At 42.2% G+C, this 23,219-nt stretch overlaps 1 protein-coding gene across 6 annotated transcripts in view; it reads left to right on the forward strand.

The window, feature by feature from the left end:
- Window positions 1–1,569: 1,569 nt before the first annotated feature.
- Window positions 1,570–23,219, forward strand: part of FAM13A (family with sequence similarity 13 member A) — a 66,809-nt gene continuing 45,159 nt past the window's right edge. For 3 of the 6 annotated variants that reach the window (XM_088521947.1, XM_088521948.1, XM_088521949.1), the window contains exon 1: window positions 1,570–1,760. In XM_088521947.1, the coding sequence (XP_088378073.1) occupies window positions 1,588–1,760 (173 nt within the window). In that variant the 5' untranslated portion in view covers window positions 1,570–1,587. Of the gene's footprint in view, window positions 1,761–16,196; window positions 16,303–23,219 lie in introns of those variants that run through there. The other 3 variants (XM_088521950.1, XM_088521951.1, XM_088521952.1) reach the window with 1 other exon arrangement.

Here is a 23,219-nt window from a genome sequence, read left to right on the forward strand (position 1 = left end):
AAGCTGTATTTGAAATCACAAAGTAGTGAAGCTTTGGAAGCATCATATTCCTTGGCATAAGCCCTGGTTATGCATTAGCCCATCTTCAGAGGCCACAGCCTCTAACTATAACATAAGAGCCTGTAACGCACATGGCTCAAGCTGATTCTGGTCTTTGTCGAGTGTATCTGAGGTTAAGCTTCACGAGAAGAGGAGGAGACCAATATCACATGATGCACATTTCACCCAAACAAAACTGTGTTCTTCAGGCTTCTCCTTGGGTTTATCACGACCATCTTTATTTATTTACAAAGGTTTGTAGATCTCTCTTCTGCAAACCATTTTAATGTGGGACTTCTCTGTTGCACTGTGAAGCTCAGTATGCAGCATCTCAAACCCTCAGTTGGCTTGCTGGGAATGTAGAAGAAACACAGGTTAACTTTGCATTGTGACACAGTGCTGAATCTGAAAGGAAAAGATGAAAAGCATCATAAAATGTGAAAGGCTGTGAGAAAAAAGAAAAAGCACAATATTATTTGCAAAAGTCATTCTGAGGGGAGCAAAATATATGCTATAGAAGATGTAGGTACAAATAGGTAATGTCTTTCCTTTAGTTTGCTAATAGTTTTAGAGTATGGAAAGCAGAAAACAGTAGTCTTGTAGAGGGGTGGTTCTTAACTGGGCAATAGTGAGTGGACTTCATAAAACTTACTCAATCTTTGTCATTATGTCATTTGTCTGCTATGGACATCAATACAAAAGAAGATACGCAAGAAGGACAACTCCAAACCTGCAAACTTGTTAGCATGTAACAGGTTAAAACCTGTAATAATATGTTACAACATGGAACAAGTTTTCTATTTTGATAATACATAAACATGTTGCAGAGTTCTTGTGTGTTTGTTGTGCCCTAGTAGTAGCCTTCATCAGGGATTTCAGAGATTATCCCCAACTTTTCCCAGAGGGAGTGTTGCAAGTCATGCTGACCATAAAAAGAGATGGTTGGAGAAAATTACAAGATGTTTTACAAAGCATCACTTGTCTTTGCTCTTTTACGCCATAGCAGTGAAATATGCTTGTCTTCCTAATGCTATCTTGATCATACCACATACACTGTTGCTCTTTTGTAAGGTATTGTTCCCTCAAACTTTGTTGCATGATATTCATGTGTGCGTGCACAAATCTGCTGCAAAATTTTCTCTTGAGAACTACAGGAGACAAAAAACATTAGAGCAGTATAATTTCTTTTATCATGCATTTCTTTAGCCAATATCAGGAAACAAGGATTCATTGTTTTCTTTTTAATAGGTTTTCTATGAATAAAAAATAATATTCAGTTTTTCTTTTTACTTTGTTTTATCTTCATTATTGCCCCAAGTCTTGCAGTGGACACATCTTTTTCTTAAATAATCTGTAGACTATGTAAGAATATCTACTATACTGAATAGAAGCTTTGACTTGCACTTTTTTTTTCTTTTATTTTGTAGCTTGTAATATTATTTGCAGGTGCACACTGGTGGGGTATGTCTTTCTGCTACAGATTATCTAGCAAGGCTGCTCTACTTTTTTTCATTTCATGTTTCATTTTTATTTTCTTTGCTTTTGTAGATGACAAAGTCCCCAAGGAAAGGATCTATCCAAACGTGCCTGGTGCCACAACCAGGTCTGTCTGATGGAATGCCTCAGTTCAGCCTGCGATTAGGAGGCAGTAGCTCATATTTGGAGGAGATGGAGGTAACAGATGAAATCTCCTTCCTTAACAGTGCTGCGTTTTTCTCCAGGTTAGTGCTTCATTTTTGTATTTGCTTCTTTGTTTGCCTTTTTTTTTTTTTTTTTTTTTAACTTGCTACGTGGCCTACAGTACAGCTCTGAGCATTTAGGATACTTTTTTCCATCAATGCTTATAAAGGCAGTGTGCTATTGTGCAATGCAAAATAACCGTTGCCACCCTGCTGAAGCCGTATGTTCCAGCATATGCCCAGCAAAATCAGACGTGTGCTTTAAGTTGTCTCTCAAGTGCCTTGCAAGCATATGAAAGTGACCTAATGTCAGCCGCTAGAAATGACACTGTGCACGTGAAAGACGTGACCAAAATGTAGGCGTCTTCCTTGAGTATTTAAGCATATTTGATCTGCCTAGTTGAAGTTCTAACAGCTAACTTTACTCCCATTCTCAAAACAAGGGAAGCTGCCTTACAAGGTTTTTATCTTTCTTGCAGTATTGATGAGACTACTACTGTTGTTCAGATGAGTCAGAAAACAAGACTATTTGTATATCCGTAGTTTTAATTGATAGCACTTTGCCAATGAGGTGAAAAGATATCACATCAGCAATGTGCAGTTTGGTTTCTTGAATTCCATTGTTCTTATGGCAGTGAATTCTCTCAGTCTCTTCTTGTCGCTCATGCAGAACATGAAAGATTAAGGTTGCTGCAGGAAACTGCTGTATGTTACTGAAAGATGGAGTTGGCCTAATGTGGGGATATAGTGTTATTTACATGTCATGAAGCACCACACTACAATGTCTGTACATACCAGTGCAGGTTACCAGATTTTGAGTCATAATAATGGTGGTGAAGTATAGATGTTAAATTTGGTTTCCAGCCTTTGCCAGCACACATCACCTTCTAGCTGTGTCAGCTGTGCAGTTCACTATTCCCCATCCTACCCCCAAAACTCCTGTAGTGAGAAACATCAGGTTAGTTTAGACATGTTTTTATTAATTCAGCTCCTTTTAACTGGGCTGAGTTAGGAAGCAATTACAAAGCAAGTCAGCTGGCAGGAGTGAGGAGGCAGTACATTTCCACTGGCTAGACAGGGCCAAGCAGGTGCAGCTGGGCTGGAAGTTCTGGCCTCTTGCACTGCTATGCTGGAGCTGGCAGGGACAGTGTCTCTGTGCTCTGCTATGTGCTGCAAGGTGTAAAGGAAAACCAAGTCCTCAAGAATTGAAACAAAGGACTGCTGACTTGCAGGTCTGGCATAGCATGTGTGACAAACGTGCCTAATGAGGTGTTCCAAATATGCAATTCTTTTGAGAGAGCTTCACTTGTCGATCTTTCAAAGACATATAAAATAATCACCATTATTTTAGGAGAACATTCCCCCAAAGATATTGTTATTTCTTGTGGATGTTCATAGTTTTCTGTCAGTGAGTAGTTTCTTAAAAGAGTCCTGCTGAAGCTGGGTAATTGGACTGCTACTGGCTACAGGCCATTAAGCCCCAAGTAAGGTATCTTTGTAGGAGCTCGTATGAACCCAGAACAACAGGCCTATGTGTGAAACGATCAGAAACCCCGATTCTCTGGCATTAGTTAACCCTGTGGTGTATCCGGAGTGTTTGTCAGCATCCCTTTGGCAGTCGTGGATCACCTCTGTGAAAGCTCATGCTGAGGTATGACCTGCTATTTTCAATGCGAGGCCACTTGAGTTTTCACCTTTTTGAGCAGAAGGGCTCTGGCATCTAATCTAGACTAATAATGTCCTTTGCAAACAGACTGCTCTGATTGTTGGGATTTTTCTTCTGGCACAAGGTACTAGAAGTTCTTAAATAAATGTTATCACTGTGTAATTATACGTAATTATCAAATATGTTTTAGTGAAAAGACTGTATCTGCTCAGCTATCATATGATCTTATTAGAAGAGAATAAAGGTTGTTCTTGGCAATGATAACAATTTGCTGTTTCATGAAAATGCTTGTGGTTTACTCCCTTTCCATGCTAAGACACCGTGATATGGATGGATTAGCAGAGTGTAAATGGCTACACATATGATGTGGTTACTGATACAGAACTCCACATTAGCAGACTCACAAGTATCATTGTGGAGAAGTAAGCACATGAACTATGTGTCCAGAAGCCCTCCAAACCCCCAGACTGTAATCCTTACGACAAATCAGTCATTGCCAGTTGTTTTCCTTTGATATTAGAGAAAAGGTTTTCAGAGAGGAAATACGAGATTTTTGGTTGTCCAGTAATTTTCGATATTATTTAAAATAACTCTGAGTAAATGTCTTCGTACAGAAAAGGTTATAGTGAAGATCTACATATTAAGTACCAGGTAAAATGAGTATTTTGTCATACAGAATGGCTTACTATTTTATTAATACTGAAATGTGCATATTGTGCCTCTTTAACAGTTACGATATTCCTCATTGCTGGAATCTTTTGAAGACACTACTCTTAAAGTATGCGAAATATCAGCTGTAGTTGAAACATATTGTAGAGCATAAAATCTACATTGCCTCTTGTCCTTATCTTGCTCCTTCTGTTGATGACTGTTCATTTTATGAAATTGATAATGTAAAGTTGATACATTTTTTCTGACCAATATGGGTGGAGTAATTGTATATACCCATAATCTCTGCTGGTACATAATGTGTGTGTTCTCTGGAGAACTACCTCATTATTAGAGCTGTGTGCCAAGGGCAAACGACTTAGTGTGCAGTAGCAGAAAAACATACCTGTAATTCATTCCTCTGGAAGATGGATGAAAGCTTGAATTCAGTAAGCGGACTGCTTGGATTTGGAGTTTGCCTAGAGGTGCTCAAACTTAAGTGCCTTAATTTTTTTTTTTTTTTTTTTGAGGGAAAGGGTGTACTGAGTTTCTAAATGGCTACAAAAACAGGAAGGCCTCTGTGAAGCAATTCTCTTAGCCTTTGTATAATCAGAATATAACAAACAAAAAAATGGGAAACCTTCAAGTGGGCAGGAAAATGCTTTTTGCAGCTAGAATGTGAGGAAGGAGAGTGTGATAGCGAGGAGAGCACACAGCTCTCACACAGCACAGAGGTGCCAGCTGCTTGCAGACTTCTCTTGTTGCCATCCTGGCTCTTTTGCCCTAGGAAAGGGCACTGAAATAGGCTTTGCTGTTTATCTTGCTCCTCATGCTTACTGAAGCTTCATCTCTGCAATGTTGGTACTATTTTCAAGATAGCATGTTCTCCCACAGAAGCATCTGTTGTTGGCTCTCTTTTTAGGCCCTGCGCATATTCCCTTGGTGAAACTACTGGTGTAAGGAGCATTAGCAGGCACCTTCCTTGTTAAGAATGGTCAGGTGCTGGGGAATGGGCAGCTAGTGCTCAGCTGTCAAACTTTTTAAAAGACACTGTGCAGTTCCTGAGAGCTGAAGTGTTAGAGCAAACAGGGCAAGCATTCCCGGAGTACACAGACCTCTCCAGCGCTTTCTGTCCATCTGTTTTTGTGCCAAAGATCATAAATTCCTGTTGCGGCTGCAATTGCAGCTGCAATGAAATTAGCCAGTGCAACTACCCCCGGTGGCTCCTCGCGTGCGTCTGTTTTCAAAAGGTTTGTTTATATCAACCTTTTGTTCACAAAGATCCTTATATCTGGTCTACCTCCTGCCAGTGGAGGGGTCACATGCTGCAATGGCCTCCTTAAACGAAGGAGTGGGTTTGTATATCCTGCTGCACCCTGTTCTTAAGAACAGTGTTTGCGTATTCTAGCTGTTGATTGCTGAGTTATGAAAACACGTATATTTGTACACTGAGAAGTTTGTGCTTACTATAAACACTTTCTCTATTTGTTGGCATTCCTTTTACCAGCTGCAGTTTAAAACCAAAACAAGCCCAAATTTACCATTATTCTCTGGCATGGGATAAGAACTTGGGTGCCTGTTGTTGCTAGAACAACTCGAACTGGGGCTGGGAGGGAAGGGGTTTGTTTAGCTGACAATTTTTGTTTAGCTTTGTTTTGAAGTCTTTCATGGCAGTACATTCAGTCCCTCTCCAAAGCAATAATTAGCCTTATCACTTCGGAGACTTGCCCCTCACAGAAGGGATTACAGCAAAATAGGAGTCCCTGCTCTCTGACAGCCCTGGATTCTTTGAGCAAATTGCTCAGCAAATGGACAAAGGTCTCGAGCGCAGTGGATCAGAAAGTGGTGAAGAACGTTCCGTATACGTCATTCAGCAGCAGACTCTGGTGGGCACTGCTTGGAGTGCTCACAGAAGCCTTCTTTATGTAACATATTTTTGCTGTTTTTCTCATTCTTTCTCTCTTTAGGTTGTGTTGAGTTAGTTTTTCCAAGCTGACTCATTTAACTTTGGGAGTACATTTGTCTCCACCCTCCTGTGCAATCAATTCCCTTCTTTCTTGCATTGTGAGATGCTGGCACTAGGCACTATATTACATAAGGAGTTGTTAAGAAAAGCCTTCAGTTTTCTAAAAACTCTCTCATAAGCCACAGAGACTTGTGATTTATGTCTCTCTCCAAGGTAGATGATTTTGAATGGTGACTCAAGGCGTGGTCTCAGCTCTTGCTCAGTACTTCTTGGCTGTGCATAGTCAAAATATAACAACAGTCACAATAACATGTAATTATGTAGATTTTTTTGTTCCGTGCAAGTCATTTGGGTAGATTTCAGCTTACTCTTTCAAGCATTTTTCCTCTCTGATCTGTCCTATGCAGGTAACTGCTTTATATTAGGCTTTGTCCACTAGACTGCTCTAACTTTCATATTTGCCTCTTACTTCTAGTTATCTTATATTTTTTGTTTCTCTATGCAAAATTTTCCTGGTGGCAACTTACTGCATAATGCCAGAATGTCTACAGAGAAGCCAAACTTCTTCTTTCCTCTTTTTCCTGTTTCCTGGGACAGTATTCAGCAGCCTTAGAAACCAGAAAGAGACTGCAGTCAAGTCATATCAATCGAGAAACAAGTCTGAGTCCCAGTAGATGGGGGGGGGAAAAAAAAAGAGACTCTCTTTCAGGCATTGCCCTTTCAGCTAGAAAGATTATTTGTTTTGTCATCTTGTTTGTTTTGCCTTATCAGCTTTTGCTGTGAGTAGAAAGTCCCTTCATTTCATGAGCCTGGTGGCACCTGGTGCCATGTGAGTCAGATAATATTTTGCTGCAGGAAATAAAGGGCAAACATCTGACAATTTTTAGGACCTTTTCAAACAAAATGATTGGTAGCCTTTTATGGGAGAACACACTGTGGATGATAAGAAATTGGCATCTGTGTTTCACACGGAAGAGCTCAACTGACAGTTGAGACTTTTACTTATTTTTTCTTGGAGTGAATGAGCAGTTCCCTTTCCCACAGCGTCTTAGCCCGTCTCCTGATGTGCCTGTTGCATTGCTTGACTAAGAAGGATCAGCGTAGCTGATCTTGTTTCCAGTAGCTTTACGGAGCAAGCAGTTTTCTGTCACCTGAAGCTCTGAGGCATTCCTTCCTGTGCTACTTCCCAAAAGGGACCTCGGCTGACTTCCTTTAGGCAACCCACAGGAAAATCAGCATACAGAGGTCACCGAGTTCTCTGCCAGACTTGTTTGCTGCTGCAATTTCCTGGTTCAGCTGCAAGAAGCATGTATGTGTACGTTGTGTTCTGCACGTTGTGGGGGCTGATGGAGTTCAGCTGTGACTTCCCAGGAAGCAGGTTTTTAATCAAAATGGTCAGCTGTCTTATAAGAGTCTGGGGTTGCAGAGTATGGTTGTCACTCTGTGCTCTTTTTCCTTTGCAGCTGTTCATCTCTGAACAGTTTCAGTGTTGTAAAATTCTTCTCTGTCATTGTGAGTGGCAAAAAGAGATTTCCTCTCATTTTATCCGTTGTAGGCAATTGGTTCCTAAATGACTGTTTATCTACAAATTACACTTTCTCACACAGACCTGGTGCCTTCCCCCCAGCCTGGAAGGGTTGCACTTAGAAAGTGTGAAAGTAGTTCTGCCTCCAAAGCAAAATTTTTCTCTTTAATTCTTCCCATGATCAAAGCCATCTATTTGCAGAAGAGATTAATGGAAAGAAAGGCTGCTTGACCATTGCGAAGAAATTGCTGAAGGCTGGTTGGATGTTAATGACTTCCAGTCATTGAGGTTTTTACAGGAGTCCCTTTTGGAGTCAGCAGATTCCATTGGCAATTCATCAAGCCCTTTCACAATCTCCAAGCTGTCTGAATTCCAAAATTTGGGGTCAGGTGGGAAAGGATTATCATCTATTAAAGGTTACATTTTTATTTTCTTGCATTATAGTTAGGAATTATCCAATCACCATGAAATAATTGATCTGTTGGAAACACTGCTCCTGTGCACTATTTCTTATGTAATTTGTAAATGTTTCCTTCCCAGAAAACCTTCAGACCTCCAGAATGTGACAAATTGAAGAAAAAAAAAAATTAAGCGACCACCATCCTAAGTGTCTTACTGTTGCTGAGTATTTTAGGAAATAAAGAAAGTTTCCTCTAAGCTCTCACTAGTTTTTGCTGACTTTATTCAACCCAAGTAGGAAAGCTTGGATTCCTCTAGGACTGCAGAGGAGGCCTGGGAAACTGCAGGCTTAGAGCCCTTTCTCTTACCATTCTGGATGTTCCTGATAACCAGAGGTAGGCTACTGCTGGACTTCTGTTTGCCTTCAAGAACTGTGTGTGCACTCCTAGCAAATTGTCAGACTGACCTCTGGCAGAATTAGGAGTGTGTTTGTGAAGGGTGGTAAGGCTCACAGTTGATTTTGCAAAGGAGGGGTGCAGCAACGAGTTGCACTGTTTATTACCCTGCCCATCACTGAATTTGGCTGCCCATTAGGAACAATTAATATTTCTTGGTGTAATCCCAGCTTGATACAGGAAATACCCCCCAGTATTGGACTAAGAAGGCTGCACTCCAGACAATTGCTGTCAGATTTTAATAGATCTGATGAGAGTTGGCTTTTAGCCAGGAATCTCCTTCGCTTCCTTGGGGGAAAAGAAATCAAGTTATTCTCACCCCACTAACTCTTCTTGTAGTTCCTCCCAAGTCAGCCTCTGCAGCCAAGTCTGAGCCCAGTCATCTTTTCCCAACACATCTCTCCTGAGCCAGAGGAGTTGTTGGATCACTTCTGCTAAGGGAGGATTCCTTTCTCTTATGTCATTTTCTGAAGAAGAGGAGCTATTTCTAGAAGACTGGTCTGCAGGGTAATTCCTCCAGACAACTCTTGCCAGCAAGGAAGGCAGTTTATCTATTAGTGAAGCCATGTTCACTGAACATGAATCCTGTGGCTTTCTACCTTCCACTCCTGCCTCTTGCTCAACCTCAGCACTCTGAAGCACAGCACTAGTCTACACACTCATAGACCCTTTCCCTTCTCTCCAGTGTTATCCAGACTGCGTTTTGCTCCTCACTCTTGTGCTAGTCATCTGGTAAGAAACTATCATGCCTTTTGAGAGACATAAGTCCTCAGCAGATGCAATTGCAGGGAATTCAGACCCCAGTGAGAAGACACACCTCTGTGTCCCACCGCTAACCAACCATCCAGTTTCTGGTGCAGATTGTTGTTTTTGTAAGGATGAGGGTGAGCTATAAGCATTTCATTTGAAGACACTTGAGAAAGCAGGAAACAATGGACACAGAGCTGTGAAGTTGAAAGGATGGTCGAGGTGTTAAGGGTTTGAAGGATGTTGAAACCTGTGAAACCAATGACATTTAGGGGCAAATCAATACATTAGGGATATTAGGGAAAATCAATAACCCGGGGAATACAAAGGGGTCATTTAAAAATGTTGGAATCTTTTCCCAGACAGATTTTGTTTGTTGGTGCTTTTTATTATAAACCTTTTCATTGGTTTGAAACAACTGAATTGTTACAAGGCAGCTATTGAAATAATAGTTTAGAGGGGTGGGAGAAAATTGTTAAGTATTAATGTTTAGAAATTCCATGAGATTAGCAGAGCTTTGGGAAAAGCCTGCTTTGAAAATAACTTGTACAAGATCAGGCTTCTGCTTGTTTGCTTGCCGTCCTCTGTTCTGGCACTTAAACTAACTGGTTCAAATGAAGAACCTAGTGACCTGTTATACAGCATGCTTTACCCTGTTCCCACAGCAGATTAGCTGGCAAAACCATTCCTCACTTGATACTTTCCCAGAAAACCGTTTAGGAACTTACTCCCAATCCTCCTCCTTTTCCAGGAGGGAAGCCAAGAAATAATTTCTATGACATCCCATGGGGGGAGAGTTTAATGGAACTAGTTAAAGCAGCTGATGGCGGGTGCGGCAGTGCTTGCAAAGGACGCTGCTGCTCATGAAGAGTAGCCCTGGCAGCTCATCCCAGCTTCCTGAGCTTGGGGTGACCCACTCCGGGGGAAATGTGTCTACACGCTTCTCTCTGGCCTGGGATCAGAAACACTGAGAAGAGTTGGCTTAGTGTTTACTTTTCTCCTGCCCCAGCAAGTTTAAGGAACAATTCTGCAAGATGTTAATAGATCCTTTATAGATTTTGACTAGCTGTGCTTAAAGGTAATTTGGCCCTCCAAGTTACACTAGGAAGCAGAAGAGCTATAGTATTAAAAAAAAAAAAAAAAAAAGTCAATATTCCCGCTGGATTTGGCAGCAATAATTCCACGCCAGCACAGAAAGTAAAAGTGGTAAAATGTAGTCAATTTAGATGAAGAGTGACCTCTTAATCATTTGGACAAGATGAATATTAGTTAAGGAATGTGTAAGATAGTTCTGCAAATTATATCTGTGCAGTTTGTCTGAAGTTTAACATTATTGTACAAAGGCGACAGTGAGAAAGCATCCATTGCAGAGAAATGAAAGCAATTAGAATACTCTTGCATTGCTAAAATCACAGCAGTCATAGGATGGTGATTAAGTTTTCATCCTTGAATGGCTGGGCTTCATCAAAGTTAAAAGCACCTTTTCAGCACAAGTTTCTCAACAAAGTGTTTTTTATGATAGCTTGTGTTCAAGGTTGTGAAAACATTTTATGTCCGTGAGTGTTTTTTCCTGTTCGCTTGCTTACTGTAAAAAGTCTAGCACATAACTCACTGACTTATATGATCTCTACTTATTATGCTGATATCTTTAATAGATCCTTTTTTTTTAACTTTTTTTTGTCAGTTTTGTTTTTCTGAGAAGATTATGAAATGACTGTTTAGGAGAAGATCCCCATTTTTATAACTAAGGACAATACTCTCATTTCCTGGATAATTGTGCATATGGAGTCAAATATTGTATGGAGAACTTTAACCAGCATGATTGAGAACTAAAGGGATTTCTTTTTACTACTATTGGAGACAGAATTGTCTATCATACTCCCCTTTTTTTTTCCTTACATTATAAATCATGACTCAGTAACTTCCTGCAATCTATTGCTGATTTGGAGTTTCCTTTCCCTGATTCTAGCTTAACTGACTAAAGAGCCCAAAAGAGGACCCAGAGAAGCCATGATCCCAACTGATTATATATGAAAATTTGCAAGAAAGTACTATCAATCATGTGTTCCATTTGAAAAGAAGTAATTAAAACAGAATCCGCTCACTGATACGGTTTTAAGGTCGAAAGGAACCATTATTATAATTTAATGTTTCCCTGCATATGATAGGACCGCAATTAATTCCAGAATTAATTGCTACTGAATTCAGCAGTTGTAATTGCAGTTTAGCATACACAGTTCTGCAGGTATAGATGGGTGTTCTCCGGCCCAAGTTTGACTTACACATGGCAGTATTGAAACATGTAATTCTTGCTTGCACAAAGTGTGTAAAAAGAACCACATTGTTTTGTATTCTTTTTTGTGTTTCTTTTTCTCTCCCCCTTCTTTGTATGATCTGCTTACCTGGACACTATTATTTTACATTTCCTTTTATGTCACTGATAAAACTACTAAGCAAGCATCAACCTTGGAAAGTCTCTCTTAAGATAAATCAGCCACTGTCTGAGGATTACTAAATTACTTAATTATGTTTTTGATACATCAGTCGTGCTTTCTATCTGTTGTGTCCTTTTGAACCAGGCCTATGTAATCTTTCTGTATTATTGGAGGTTAAAGGCTACAGTTTCCAAATAGGGTTTCTATTTACAGGTGCTTTGCTTATTTGCACCCAAATCTTCTGACCCGCAGGAGTTTTTTTTCAGTGTATTTTTCATTTGTAATTGCAACTATTTACATGCACAAAGACACTTAAAAGAAAAAAAAAACACATGGATCAAATGTGTACATAAATAATCTCTTTTTTTTTTTTTTTGTTCTGTATTAATGCTGTTTTGAAAAGTACGTTAATCTTTAATTTTCAGTATGATTAAGCCACATCCTTATAAAACTCACTAACTAGATAAATTTTAAACTCTATTCTCAGTGCTGTGCTGCTCACAGATCTTCTGTTATTGCTTTGTGCTCTGAGAAGAATATTTGCTGTGCAGGTTAGTGTGAAAAGGACATGGAGAAAGGCGGCCCTGTAATGATGATGGGCAGGACATGTCCTTTCCAGTGTGGGCTGCTAGTGGAGGGGATTGATGGTGGGATTGTTCCTACGGAGCTCCAGGCTGTGCCTTTTTATTTTTTATTTTTTCCTTTGCTGGATCTCAGTGATAAATTTGCAAATCAAAAATTTCATCCTGAGCGTTTTTTGATATGTGGTTGGGATGTAGCTAGGGGGGTCCCCCAGGGGTCAGTCCTTGGTCCAGCCCTGTTCAATTTATTCATCAATGACCTGGATGAAGGCACAGAGTGCTCCCTCAGCAAGTTTGCTGATGATACCAAACTGGGAGGAGTAGCCGATACCCCAGAGGGCTGCGCTGCCATCCAGAGGGACCTGGACAGACTGGACAACTGGGCGGTGAAAAACCTCATGCAATTCAACAAGGCCAAGTGCAAGGTCCTGCACCTGAGGAGGAATAACCCCAGACACCAGTACAGGCTGGGGACTGACCTTCTGGAGAGCAGCTCTGCGGAGAAAGACCTGGGTGTCATGGTGGATGACAAGTTGACCATGAGGCAGCAGTGTGCCCTCGTGGCCAAGAAGGCCAATGGAATCCTGGGGTGCATTAAGAAGAGCATCTCTAGCAGGTCGAGGGAGGTGATTCTGCCCCTCTACTCAGCCCTGGTGAGGCCGCATCTGGAGGATTGTGTCCAGTTCTGGGCTCCACAGTACAAGAGGGATGTGGAGCTGCTGGAGAGAGTCCAGCGCAGGGCTACAAGGATGATCAGGGGCCTGGAACATCTGCCCTATGAGGAGAGGCTGAGGGAGCTGGGCCTGTTCAGCCTGGAGAAGAGAAGGCTGAGAGGGGACCTGAGCAGTGTCTATAAGTACCTCAAGGGAGGGAGTGAAGAGGATGGTGCTGGTCTCTTTTCAGTGGTGGCCACTGACAGAACTAGAGGAAAAGGCCGGAAACTGAAGCACCAAAAGTTCCACAGGAACTTAAGGAAATTTTTTTTAACAGTGAGGGTGACAGAGCACTGGAACAGGCTGCCCAGAGAGGTTGTGGAGTCTCCTTCTCTGGAGATCTTCAAAACCCACTTGGATGCAGTCCTGTGCCACGTGCTCTAGGTGACCCTGCGTGTGCAGGGGGGTTGGACTAGATGATCTCTATAGGTCCCTTCCAACCTTAAGCATTCTATGATTCTAGGAACCCAGATAAAAAGTTCTCCAATAAGCGTGGAGCGAAAAGGATATGTGGATGTATCCTTTAGATATCTATTTGGTGGTACCATAAATAGCCACTGCAGTGTACTTTTGGCGCTAAAAAGTAAATTTGGCTGTTCTGAGCAATAGGAATGTGAGTACTGTATAAAAGTTGCATAAGCAGTTTTGGAACCGCTAAACGTGGGGAAAAGATGTAACAAGTACAACCAAATCCGAAACAAAATATTGTAATAATTCCAGGTTCTATATGTGATAATCATTCTATCTTGAATTATGCAAGTTAAAGAAGGATGCAGGAGGGTAGGGAGGAGAAAAGGAATTTTTGCCTCTCAAATAGCAAAGTTACCTTAAAGTAAACATCAGTGAGAAGAAAGAAAAATTGTTTGAAGATGAGACTTCAGTTTTCTGGCAACTTTTGTCTCTCTAGGTGGTGGCTAAAATGCTTTGCTTATGGTTTGTAATCATGGGCAGGGGAGATGACAAATTAACAAGTTTTGTGCTGATTTTGTAGGGTGACAGGTTCAAAAGGCACAATCAGATGAAGCATCTAAAACAGGGTGACATGCACTGTGGGATGATTTCCTGCTGCTTGAGCAGCAGGCAGTGCTGCTCATACATGATTAGCCTCTGTGCCCTGAATTACTTTTTTTGATTTTATTTGCTTTGACATTTCCCTATGCCAAAATCTTTTATTGCCATATCTGCAGCTACTCCAGAAATAATTAAAACCTTGGGAAACCAGCACTCCTAGCAAAAGGCCAGCAGCTGCGTTTTTTCCTCTTTGATCTCCCAGCTTTTAATGGGCACTACTGTTACATGCCAGTGGGTGTGCTGGGAAACGTGAGTTAGGATATGTCTTCCCAGTCATGATGTTTTTGGCAGTGCTAAAGATGCACATGAGGAAGTGGAGGAGAAAACTGAGGGACTATAGAGAGAACTCCAGAAGAAAACAGGAACAGGAGAAGGTGGTTCTGAAGGTGTTGGTGGCGTAGGGCGCACTGGACAACGTTAATCAGCCTGGCTGATTTTAGCACAGTGCCAGGAATTGACCTTCTTTACTGATGGTAATTCATAGATTAATCTTTCTGGCAATTTCTACTGCTTGTCAGTAAATTCCTTGTCATGAATCTTAGTGCTTTCAAGCCCATTTAGGTGGGTAAATCACATGAAAGTTATGAAAAATATCTACAGTATAAATTTAGAGCACAGGAGCTATTTGAGTTCACTTATTCGGCAAGCTGCTCTAGAAAACCCTGGCTCATGCCTGATGTAGACAGGTTCGTAGTTAAATGTGGAAACTTTTTTTTATTGGTATCCTGGTGGTAATGCTCAGTTTATAGAAACATAATAAAATATGAATAATTGTGTGTGTATAAAAGAAGACTGGCCAAGGGGAGGCAATTTTATTTAATGTCAAGTTGTGAAACAGTACAAGCTGTTTTTGTTTTATGCTGAAGAGTAGTTCTGTGTATCAGAGTAAAATCTCTTTTTGCATAGTTTTATTCAGGAGCACATGTAACATGTTTTATTTAACAGGAAGTCGCTGAGATAATCACTTAACTGACACAGATAGCAGCAGCCCAGAGGCATGATGACAGACAACTTGATGAGCATCGCTGACGTTCATAGAAAATAAGGGCCATGTGCAGTGCCTAGTAAGTCTCTGGCACAGCAGAGCAGGCTTCTACTCGGCAGCAGTTGGCAAAAGCATCACTAGTGCACAACACACTTTGTTTTGCAAAACTCCTGGAGAGGGGCACAAGCATTCTCTGGTTATGTTGCTCCCCATCCCAAAATTTCCACTAAACCAAAGGGTCTGATTGATCATTGCAGAGCAGTGTTGGGTCAGTGGGCAAACTGACCAAAGGAGGCCACAGTTGTTGAGAGTGGCCCAGTGGCAACATAAGTAAATTCTGCTTCTGCAATGCTTTCATTTTGAGCAGTAAATGAAGAGTCCTTGTCTGCTCTTTGCTGTGTGTCTGCACTGACTGGCTAACTACTGCAGAAACCTTGTGAGCTGCGGTAGCACCTACTGAAATGCAAAGGGGTGGTAAGTCAACTTGAAGATCCTGTGTGCAAGCAGCAGCGGGCCATGGTGCAGCCCACGTGCACTGGTGTCCTGGTGCCCTAGAAGCCCTGGGTAGGTGCCTAGGGAAGGGGCTGGGTAGCATATCCTACCCTGGAGAACCCCAGCACTGCCTGTTGCCTCTGCTTAGTCCCTACACGCTTGGGGTGATGCTTTCAAAGCTCAAAGGGTGCTTTGGTCATACTTAAGTTGATAAAATACTTTATCCAGCGTTTTTTCTTAAAAGCTCTGCAGTGATATGTTCTCAGATCGAGCCTCAGTTCCTGGCCTTTCTTGCATGTCTAGGATGAGCTCAATGCTAGCATATGATTTTGTTTTTCTTTGCAGTAATCTCGTGTTGATAAGATCTGTAGTGTGGATGCAGGCATCAGCAGCTCAAGAAGGTGGTTGCTAGTGCAGTTCACATCTTTTGGAGAACTGACAAAATGCACTTTCTGGCCCATGTGAAACCCTTTCACTTTAGGATAACTCATCTGTATAGAAACAGCGTCCAAACTGCTAGCAAAAGTTTTCCTTTCTTCGCCTGGGCCTAAATTTCCGTTTTTTCGCCTGAGCAAAAACGTGTCCACTCCGTGATTAGGAGCCTCACTGGGGCACTTGCTTCGCTTCGTAGCCTCGGGCTGGCGCCCTTGCCGGCTGCAAGGGAGAGGCGAGGCGGTGCGGGGGGGAGACCCCCCGGCGCTGCGGGCGGCCGCTCGCTCCGCGGCTCCGGCGGCGCTGCAGGGCCCGGGCCAGCCTGAGCGCCGCCCCGGGGCCGCCCGCCCCTTCGCTCCTCCCCGGGCCGCCCGCCCTGCGCGGCTCGGTGCGGAGCTGCGGGCGCGACGCGGGGAGCTGCCGCGGGGCCCATGAGCAGCATGGCCTGCGAGATCATGCCCCTGCAGAGGTACGTGTCCCTTGGGGTCCCTGCGCACGCGAGAGGCGCGGATGCTGCTCGCCGGGACCCGGGCGGTGCCTTTAGTGCAGCAGAGCTCGCAGTAAACTGCGCCCGCGCCTGCTCTCCTCTGGAGCAGATGTGGTGGAGGGGAAAGCGGCTGGGAAGCAGGGCCTTGCTCCGGGGGAGCTCTCCGGGCCCCCAGCCACCCTGGGGAAGTGCTGCAAGGCCGTTGTTAACGCGGTGTTGGAGGGCATCTCTGATTTCTTTGTATGGATCCAGGGGATAATGCTCTCTAATCACTGCAGCTCTTTTGGGGGGAGCTGGCAGCCGGATTAGGGCACTTCAGGAAGCTCTAGGGAAGAAGGCGCTCCAGTGCTGTTGCTGTCCATGGGAGATCGGTGTCGAGCACCTTGCCAACACCTTCCTTCCCCGAGCACAGGCAGGAGTTCCCCAGTGCTCACTGCCGCAGCAGGCTGTAATGCAGTAAAGGAGATGGGCTAAACAGATCCCGCATGGATAGATATGTGCCTATATGTAGCCTACAGACCTTAAATAGAGAGTGATTTTTGTTGTTGTTGTTGTTGTTGCTGTTGTTTTGCTTTGTTTTTTTGGCAGTTGCCTGAAAAGCATGGAAGACAGGTTTAATTTTCAGAAGAGGGTTGTTTCTGCAGTGTTGAGACACACCTCTCCTCAGCACCTGCTGTGAATATGTATACATATGTATATATATGCTTGTGCTGCTGTGTACTCATTCCAGAACATCGTGGGGATCTCTGCAGTGAGGCTTTTCAAATGGCAGTGCCCAGCCCACCTGGTGGGGAGGAGAGAGCAGGCAGTCCTTTTGCTGTGCCCTTGCATATTTGTGCTGGTTGCTCTGCCACTGCTCACAATTACACATTCGCTTTCCTCTTAGCCTTTTTAAAACAGACTGAATATTGATCTTTATGTATTTTACAAAAGAGTAAATAAGAATTTTTGTATGCTTTTACAGTACTGTGGGGGTGCTGTTTCACCAGAAACTATGAAATCGCTGCTTTGGGCAAAATAGAATAACAACTAAAATTGCTGTCCAAGCTGTTATTTTCTTGATAAAACACAGTGTCCTCTGCAGATAGATGTGGAGGAAGTGTATTTTGTAGTAGCGCAGTCGTGAGGCTTCCATATTGGCAACTGCAGAGAAGCAGGAATACTGCCTGAATGTCTTAGGTACACTTCACTATGACTATTTTTTATTTGAAGAATCAGTCTCCCTCTATCTTCATTTTTATTTTTATTAAAAAAGTAAAGCCGTTTGAGTTGCAGGGGGTCTGGCTTGTAGCTGCTGTTGGAAAAAGCAGTTGTTATTGTGCTCTTGACTAACTGTATTCACCCCAGAGGAAGGTAGATTTCACAGGGTAACCTTAATTAGAGTCTTTGCTTTTGTTGTTGAAAGGATTAACTGTCTATCAGCTAGAAATGCACTCAGTACTGGAAGATTTTTCAGAAACTTTCATGAAAATTTGAATATGGGGCAGGATTACGGTAACTTTGCAGTTACAAAAAATAATTTACAAAATTCTGGCTTCTTTCCATGTCCTTGATTTATTTTTAATGTGCATGTTATACTTTTAACACCTAATTTACTTTTGACTTGGGGGCAGACAAGTGCAGACTCCCAGATTCCTTTACAGCAGCATTCTCCAGATTGCCTTCCCACCCACCCCCCCTTATTTTCCTCCCTAGGATATTATCTCCTTCCTTAGGGTACGGGTTTGCTGCTGACCAGGGTCCTCTTGGCCTTGTTGGGTTTTTGCTTCAGGAGGCATGATCCCTGCTGATGGGATCCCTGTAGGATGGAGAACTGCTGGATGCTTATGGTCCCCGTGAGGAGGATAGGCTGAAGCTGCAGTTCCCGCAGAGGGGATCCTTGTCAAGCTGGTCTGCCACAGCAAGGCATCCCTGCGGTCCCCCCACGGAGTGCCACTCTCGTGCCATCAAACCCTATTCCGGCAGCCTCGCATGGACCCTGCGCACTGCACCCCATGGGGGCCATGAGCAGGTGGGGCTGGCTTCGTGGCACGAGCCCTTGTGTGCTGCTGCAATAGGAATGTACATCTGCATGGCCATCACACAGAGCTTGGGAGAGGGGAAAATGTCCCTGGTTAAGCAACTGTGACATTTAAATTGCGTTTATCATGAGAAAGGTGAAGCTTGGTATCTGCCATGGTATCTCTAAGATGTGAGCCTGTCTTCCTGATAAACATATGATATGCTTGCATAGGGCCATATGTACTTTACAGTGTCATTTCCATCTATATATAGAGATCTGTGGAATGGCACATGGTGGGATATGGTGGCCTGCTGTGAGGGAGTGACAATAGGGACATTAGGGTTATGTTTCATGGCCGTGGGAGAGGTGGAAGGCTGAATATGTTGAACCCTCTGCTGCAATATGGACCATATTGCCCAAACCCTGTAAAACGCACAGTGGTTGCATTTCTGGTTTTCAAACAACTAGTGAACATCTCTTATTGCTAATGTGTTAATATATTTTCTGAATAGCTTGAGCCCAGTTTAATAACCTCAGTTCCTAATTCTAGTCTTGCTTATACTGTTAATTTGTATTTTAGCTTGTTTATTCTAGCTTAATGCATTGTAGATCTAGTGAAACTGTGTGAAACTGAAACGTGTGGCTGCTTGTGCAAATCGTATCTGTCATTTTCTGCAGGAGATAAGAGGGCCAGGTATGAGTTTAGGCCTCCTCAGTGACCAGCGGCTGCTTTGCACTTTGCTGAAGCAAATCAACTGTGAGGAAAAAATGAAACCCTCACAAATATTTTCAGAATGTGCCTCTGACAGAAGTAGAGTGTGGCTGATCTGTTTCTAATCTGTGTAGCAGCAGTTGTCTGCATGGACTGTCTCGTTTGCAGTTATCATTGGGATTGTTTAATTTACCTTACTGGTTTATTTGTCTGAGATCCTTTATGAGGACCAAATATTTTAGCTGAGAACACCATTTCTAGTCCACTGTGTTTTTCTTCTTTTTAGAATTGTGACTGTGCTCTCTTAAAGAGATTAGTGGTCACTTGTGTGTGCAAAGTTATATTGTAAATAATTCTGATCCTTTGGACTTTGTTATCATTTTCTATCTAAAGTACTCAGAGTGCTTTACAAATGTTAATGAAGTGTGTTCTAGAATATCTTCTTTGGAGAGGAGAGAACAACCTCTGTGTGTGTGTGTGTGTACATGTATTTTTCTGGTGGAGAAATGTTGTGGTCATACTTGTGGTCCTGGTCTTACTGAAATGCTATATGAACTTTTGGTCTTCCAGGTTGGGATTTAATCAGAGAGATAACTCTTGTCTTCTGGCAGCTGTGACTTGTTATCTGTAAAAGCCAACGTCTGCTTTCCCTGGGTGCCTTTGGGGTGGGTGTCTCTGGCTGTGAGAGGAAGCTGGCGTGGAATCTTTCTGTGGTGTTTGCCTCCATGTTGTTCCCTTGATTAAACAAGAAGATCTGCATGTTGTACTGAGAAATTTGGCTCTCAGATAACTCTATTTGAAGCCTGCAAGCTTGTAACAAACAATCCTGAAACCAAAATCGCTGGTTACCTGGTAACAGTTCTTCACCATTATAATGCAACAGGTATGTGTGTTATGCAACTTCACATTGTTAAATTCTGAGAAAAGGTGAGACTTTGGCTGGTGCATTTCTACCGCCTCTTTCTGACCCATTTTCTAGTTTTATCCTAAGGAGAGCTGTTGCCAAACCACAAGCAGAAGAAAAGACACTACCCCGTCTTTCATCATAATTCCCAACTGGTTTAAGAAGTAAAACAACACAAGCAAACTGTTTAACATTGTCATCATTTTATAAAAGATAAACATATTTGTAATCCAGGAGGAAAGTGAATAGGAAATAATTACACAAAATGATATTGTCAGAGGTTCCCACAGATTCAGGTACATGAATATAAATGTAAAATCAGCTTGTTGCTTGCAGTGACATCTCTCAGGGAGAAATTCTCTCATTTCCTTGTGCCATTGCATTGCTTATAATTCGCTGATGGTGCTTCCAAAGGGGAGGACATAAACAAAATGTCTTTCCACATAGTTCTCTGGCTGTGACAGAAATCTACTCTTTTGATTAAGCTTACACGACAAGATCTTCCTGCTTCCTAATGCCCAGCCTGCACAGTGATGCACATGGATAATGCAGTGTAGTCCAGATCTGTATGACTGTACTGTATGCTCGCTTTTCCTGGAATTAAAAGGCTCTCCCTCTAGACTTAGGCGCTTATGCCTTAACCTTTGCTGTGGAAACTAGAGTAATAAATAATGTACACTTCTCAGATGTGCAGCAGAGTGATCCTTCACGTCCACTTCAAATTCTCTTTATAAAAAGTAGCATTGGCATTTGGGATGTCAGATGAAATGGGACACAGAAGCTCATGCTTTTGGAAAGACTGGTTGGGAATTCTCCCTCAAATGGGTCCCTTTCTACTGCCCTGCAGTCATATTATCCCACGCTGTGATCTCATGTGTATGGGACATAAGTTACTTGAGAGACCTTCAGGAAAAACATTGTTGAGGAAACTGGTATAGGGAAGACAGAAGAATCCTTTGGAGATTAATATTTAAGCTAATACTTATCCACCCCTGCCCACATTACTGGAGATGTTTCGCACAGTATGTGAGGGGAAAGTTCAGACTAAAGAAACCTGATTGTCAGCCTAATATTTTGACATGTGCCTCCTCTGGTGAGTAGCTCGAATAGCTACATAAGCGCGAGCTTAACTTGATTTCAGTAGTCAATGTGATCAGGCATAAGTGTAAGTGTAGGGAAAACTGGAGATAAATACCAGAAAAAGTGAATGTCATGTGCTTGAATATAAAAGGTGTTCTTCAGGGTAAATTAAAGTGCTTGAATGGAAATCAGTTCTCTCACAGAGAACAGAATTGACTGCTAAACACTTGTTCGGTCTGCAACAGTTACTATTTAGTGCATTCCTCCTCCCTCCCTCTCTGATCAAGGGCACAGAACAAGGGTGGCATTGCTCAACAACTGATGGTAAGTGCTGACTTTTAATGATGGCCATTGCAGTAATCACAGTGTTATCATGTTAGATTAAATTTATGGTTGCTCTTGCATTAAGGATGTTATTTTCTTTCTTCTTTTGCATAACGTATGTCTACAATGTTCCTTTATGTGGGGGAAGAACTGTGTATTGTCTGCTATTTCTTGTTTGCAAAAACATTACCTTTTACCCACTAAACATGAAGTATGATTAAATAATTATATATTGAGAAATTAAATACGCAATAAATCTTTATGGGCAGCTACAGTCTTATAGCTATCGGTTAAAACGTGAAAGAGTACTTTTCCCCAGGTGTGCTTACAAAGGAGCAGGGGGAAAACGCAAATGCAAAAATATGCTGCCCATTAAATGGAGTTGGGGATTCTGTGTGGTGAGGAGGAGAGCAAGATATCTTTGACGTCTTAACAAGTAACCCAAACTTAGCCTTCCTACTCCTCCTCCAGCAAGTTGCATTAACTTTTGATATTGTTAGTAATCCACTTAACATTGAATTTCAATGGCTTTTTGTTTGTGCTAAAATTAAAAGCCACAGACTTATTGCATGAAAACAGTATTGGCACTAAAAATTAATTAATTTCTTTTGAAGTCTACAGTAACTGTGGTGGAATAGAAAGAGGCCAGATGCTCTATTTTAACTTCTGAGGGCAGAACAAATAGAGCCTATGGCAAGCAGGAAAACATGACCTTGGCTGAGCAGCATGACCCTGCCAGCATGTAGGCCCTTCATCTCCAGGGCCAAATGTTGACATTTGAGTCAAAGTACATTTTAATGATTGTAAAAAAATACTTTTTTTTTTAAATATATGCAAGACAACCTTCCATTTAATGTTTGAAAAGAGACATAGAGTGGAAAAACAGTTTTCATTTTACAATAGAGATTCCAGTGGTAGACCAGGAAGGAAGAATTGCTGATAATTAAGTGCAAATGTAATAGGCCCACCAGCACCTAAAAAACAAAGTACTTTGTGAAAAGTAAATACGGTCCCCTCCAAACTCTGTATTTCTGTAAAGTTGTAAAGCTGCTTCCAGAGCCTGGCAGGTGTCCCTGAATCTTTGAGGTTTGGCTATCTGTGGGTTGAAGTGCTACCCTAAATGGGAGCGGGCGCCATGGGAAGGGCCACCTGCTGCCCGAGGGTGCAGGCCCAGAGCAACCCCAGGCCAGCTGACAAGGAGACTGGGAGCAGAGAGCAGTGCCAGGGTAGAGACCCTCGATGCATCTGAATAAACTGGGAACTCACACTCAGGCTGGGTGTGTTACAGCTCCAGCTTGGAACCAGCTCCCTTCCTCGTTTTGAAGGAAAGCAAAAAAAAAAAAAAAAAAAAAAAAAAAAAAAGGGAGGCTAGGGGAACCACCACTACTTATTTGAGAATGTGGTGGGACAAACGGTTGCCTGCCACATTCCTGTTGCAAAAGGGAAGGCAAAAAAGCTGTTACTGTGTGGTTCTGTGATGCAAGCTTGTTGTTTAACAGTTAGACTTCAGCATAGCTTGAAGCACTTTCTTATTTCCTTTGTAGAGACAAACAGGATACCTTGCATATATGCTGTGAAATACACATGGCTAAAAACTCCTAAAAATCAGGACCATAAGATGTACTACACTAAGGGGACAGTGATATTGGCATTCTTCCCAGTCTAGCAGATTTATTATTTTTTTAGTAGTGGAGCTTACAAAAAGAAAAATATTCTTTATTTAGCAGTAAAATAAGTTTGAAGAGAACAAAAGGTAGTTTTTTTTTTCACTCTGCTTTTTAGCATGAATAAAATAATGAGATTTTCAGATGTCCTTTGCATAAGAAGTTGCTCTCCCAGGTATTACATTGAAGAACCAATCATTTCTATTTAAACCC

This window comes from Tinamus guttatus, unplaced genomic scaffold (assembly GCF_059628265.1).
Source record: "Tinamus guttatus ecotype Peru unplaced genomic scaffold, ASM5962826v1 Tinamus_guttatus_pri_ptg000140l, whole genome shotgun sequence".
NCBI classification, from domain to species: domain Eukaryota; kingdom Metazoa; phylum Chordata; class Aves; order Tinamiformes; family Tinamidae; genus Tinamus; species Tinamus guttatus.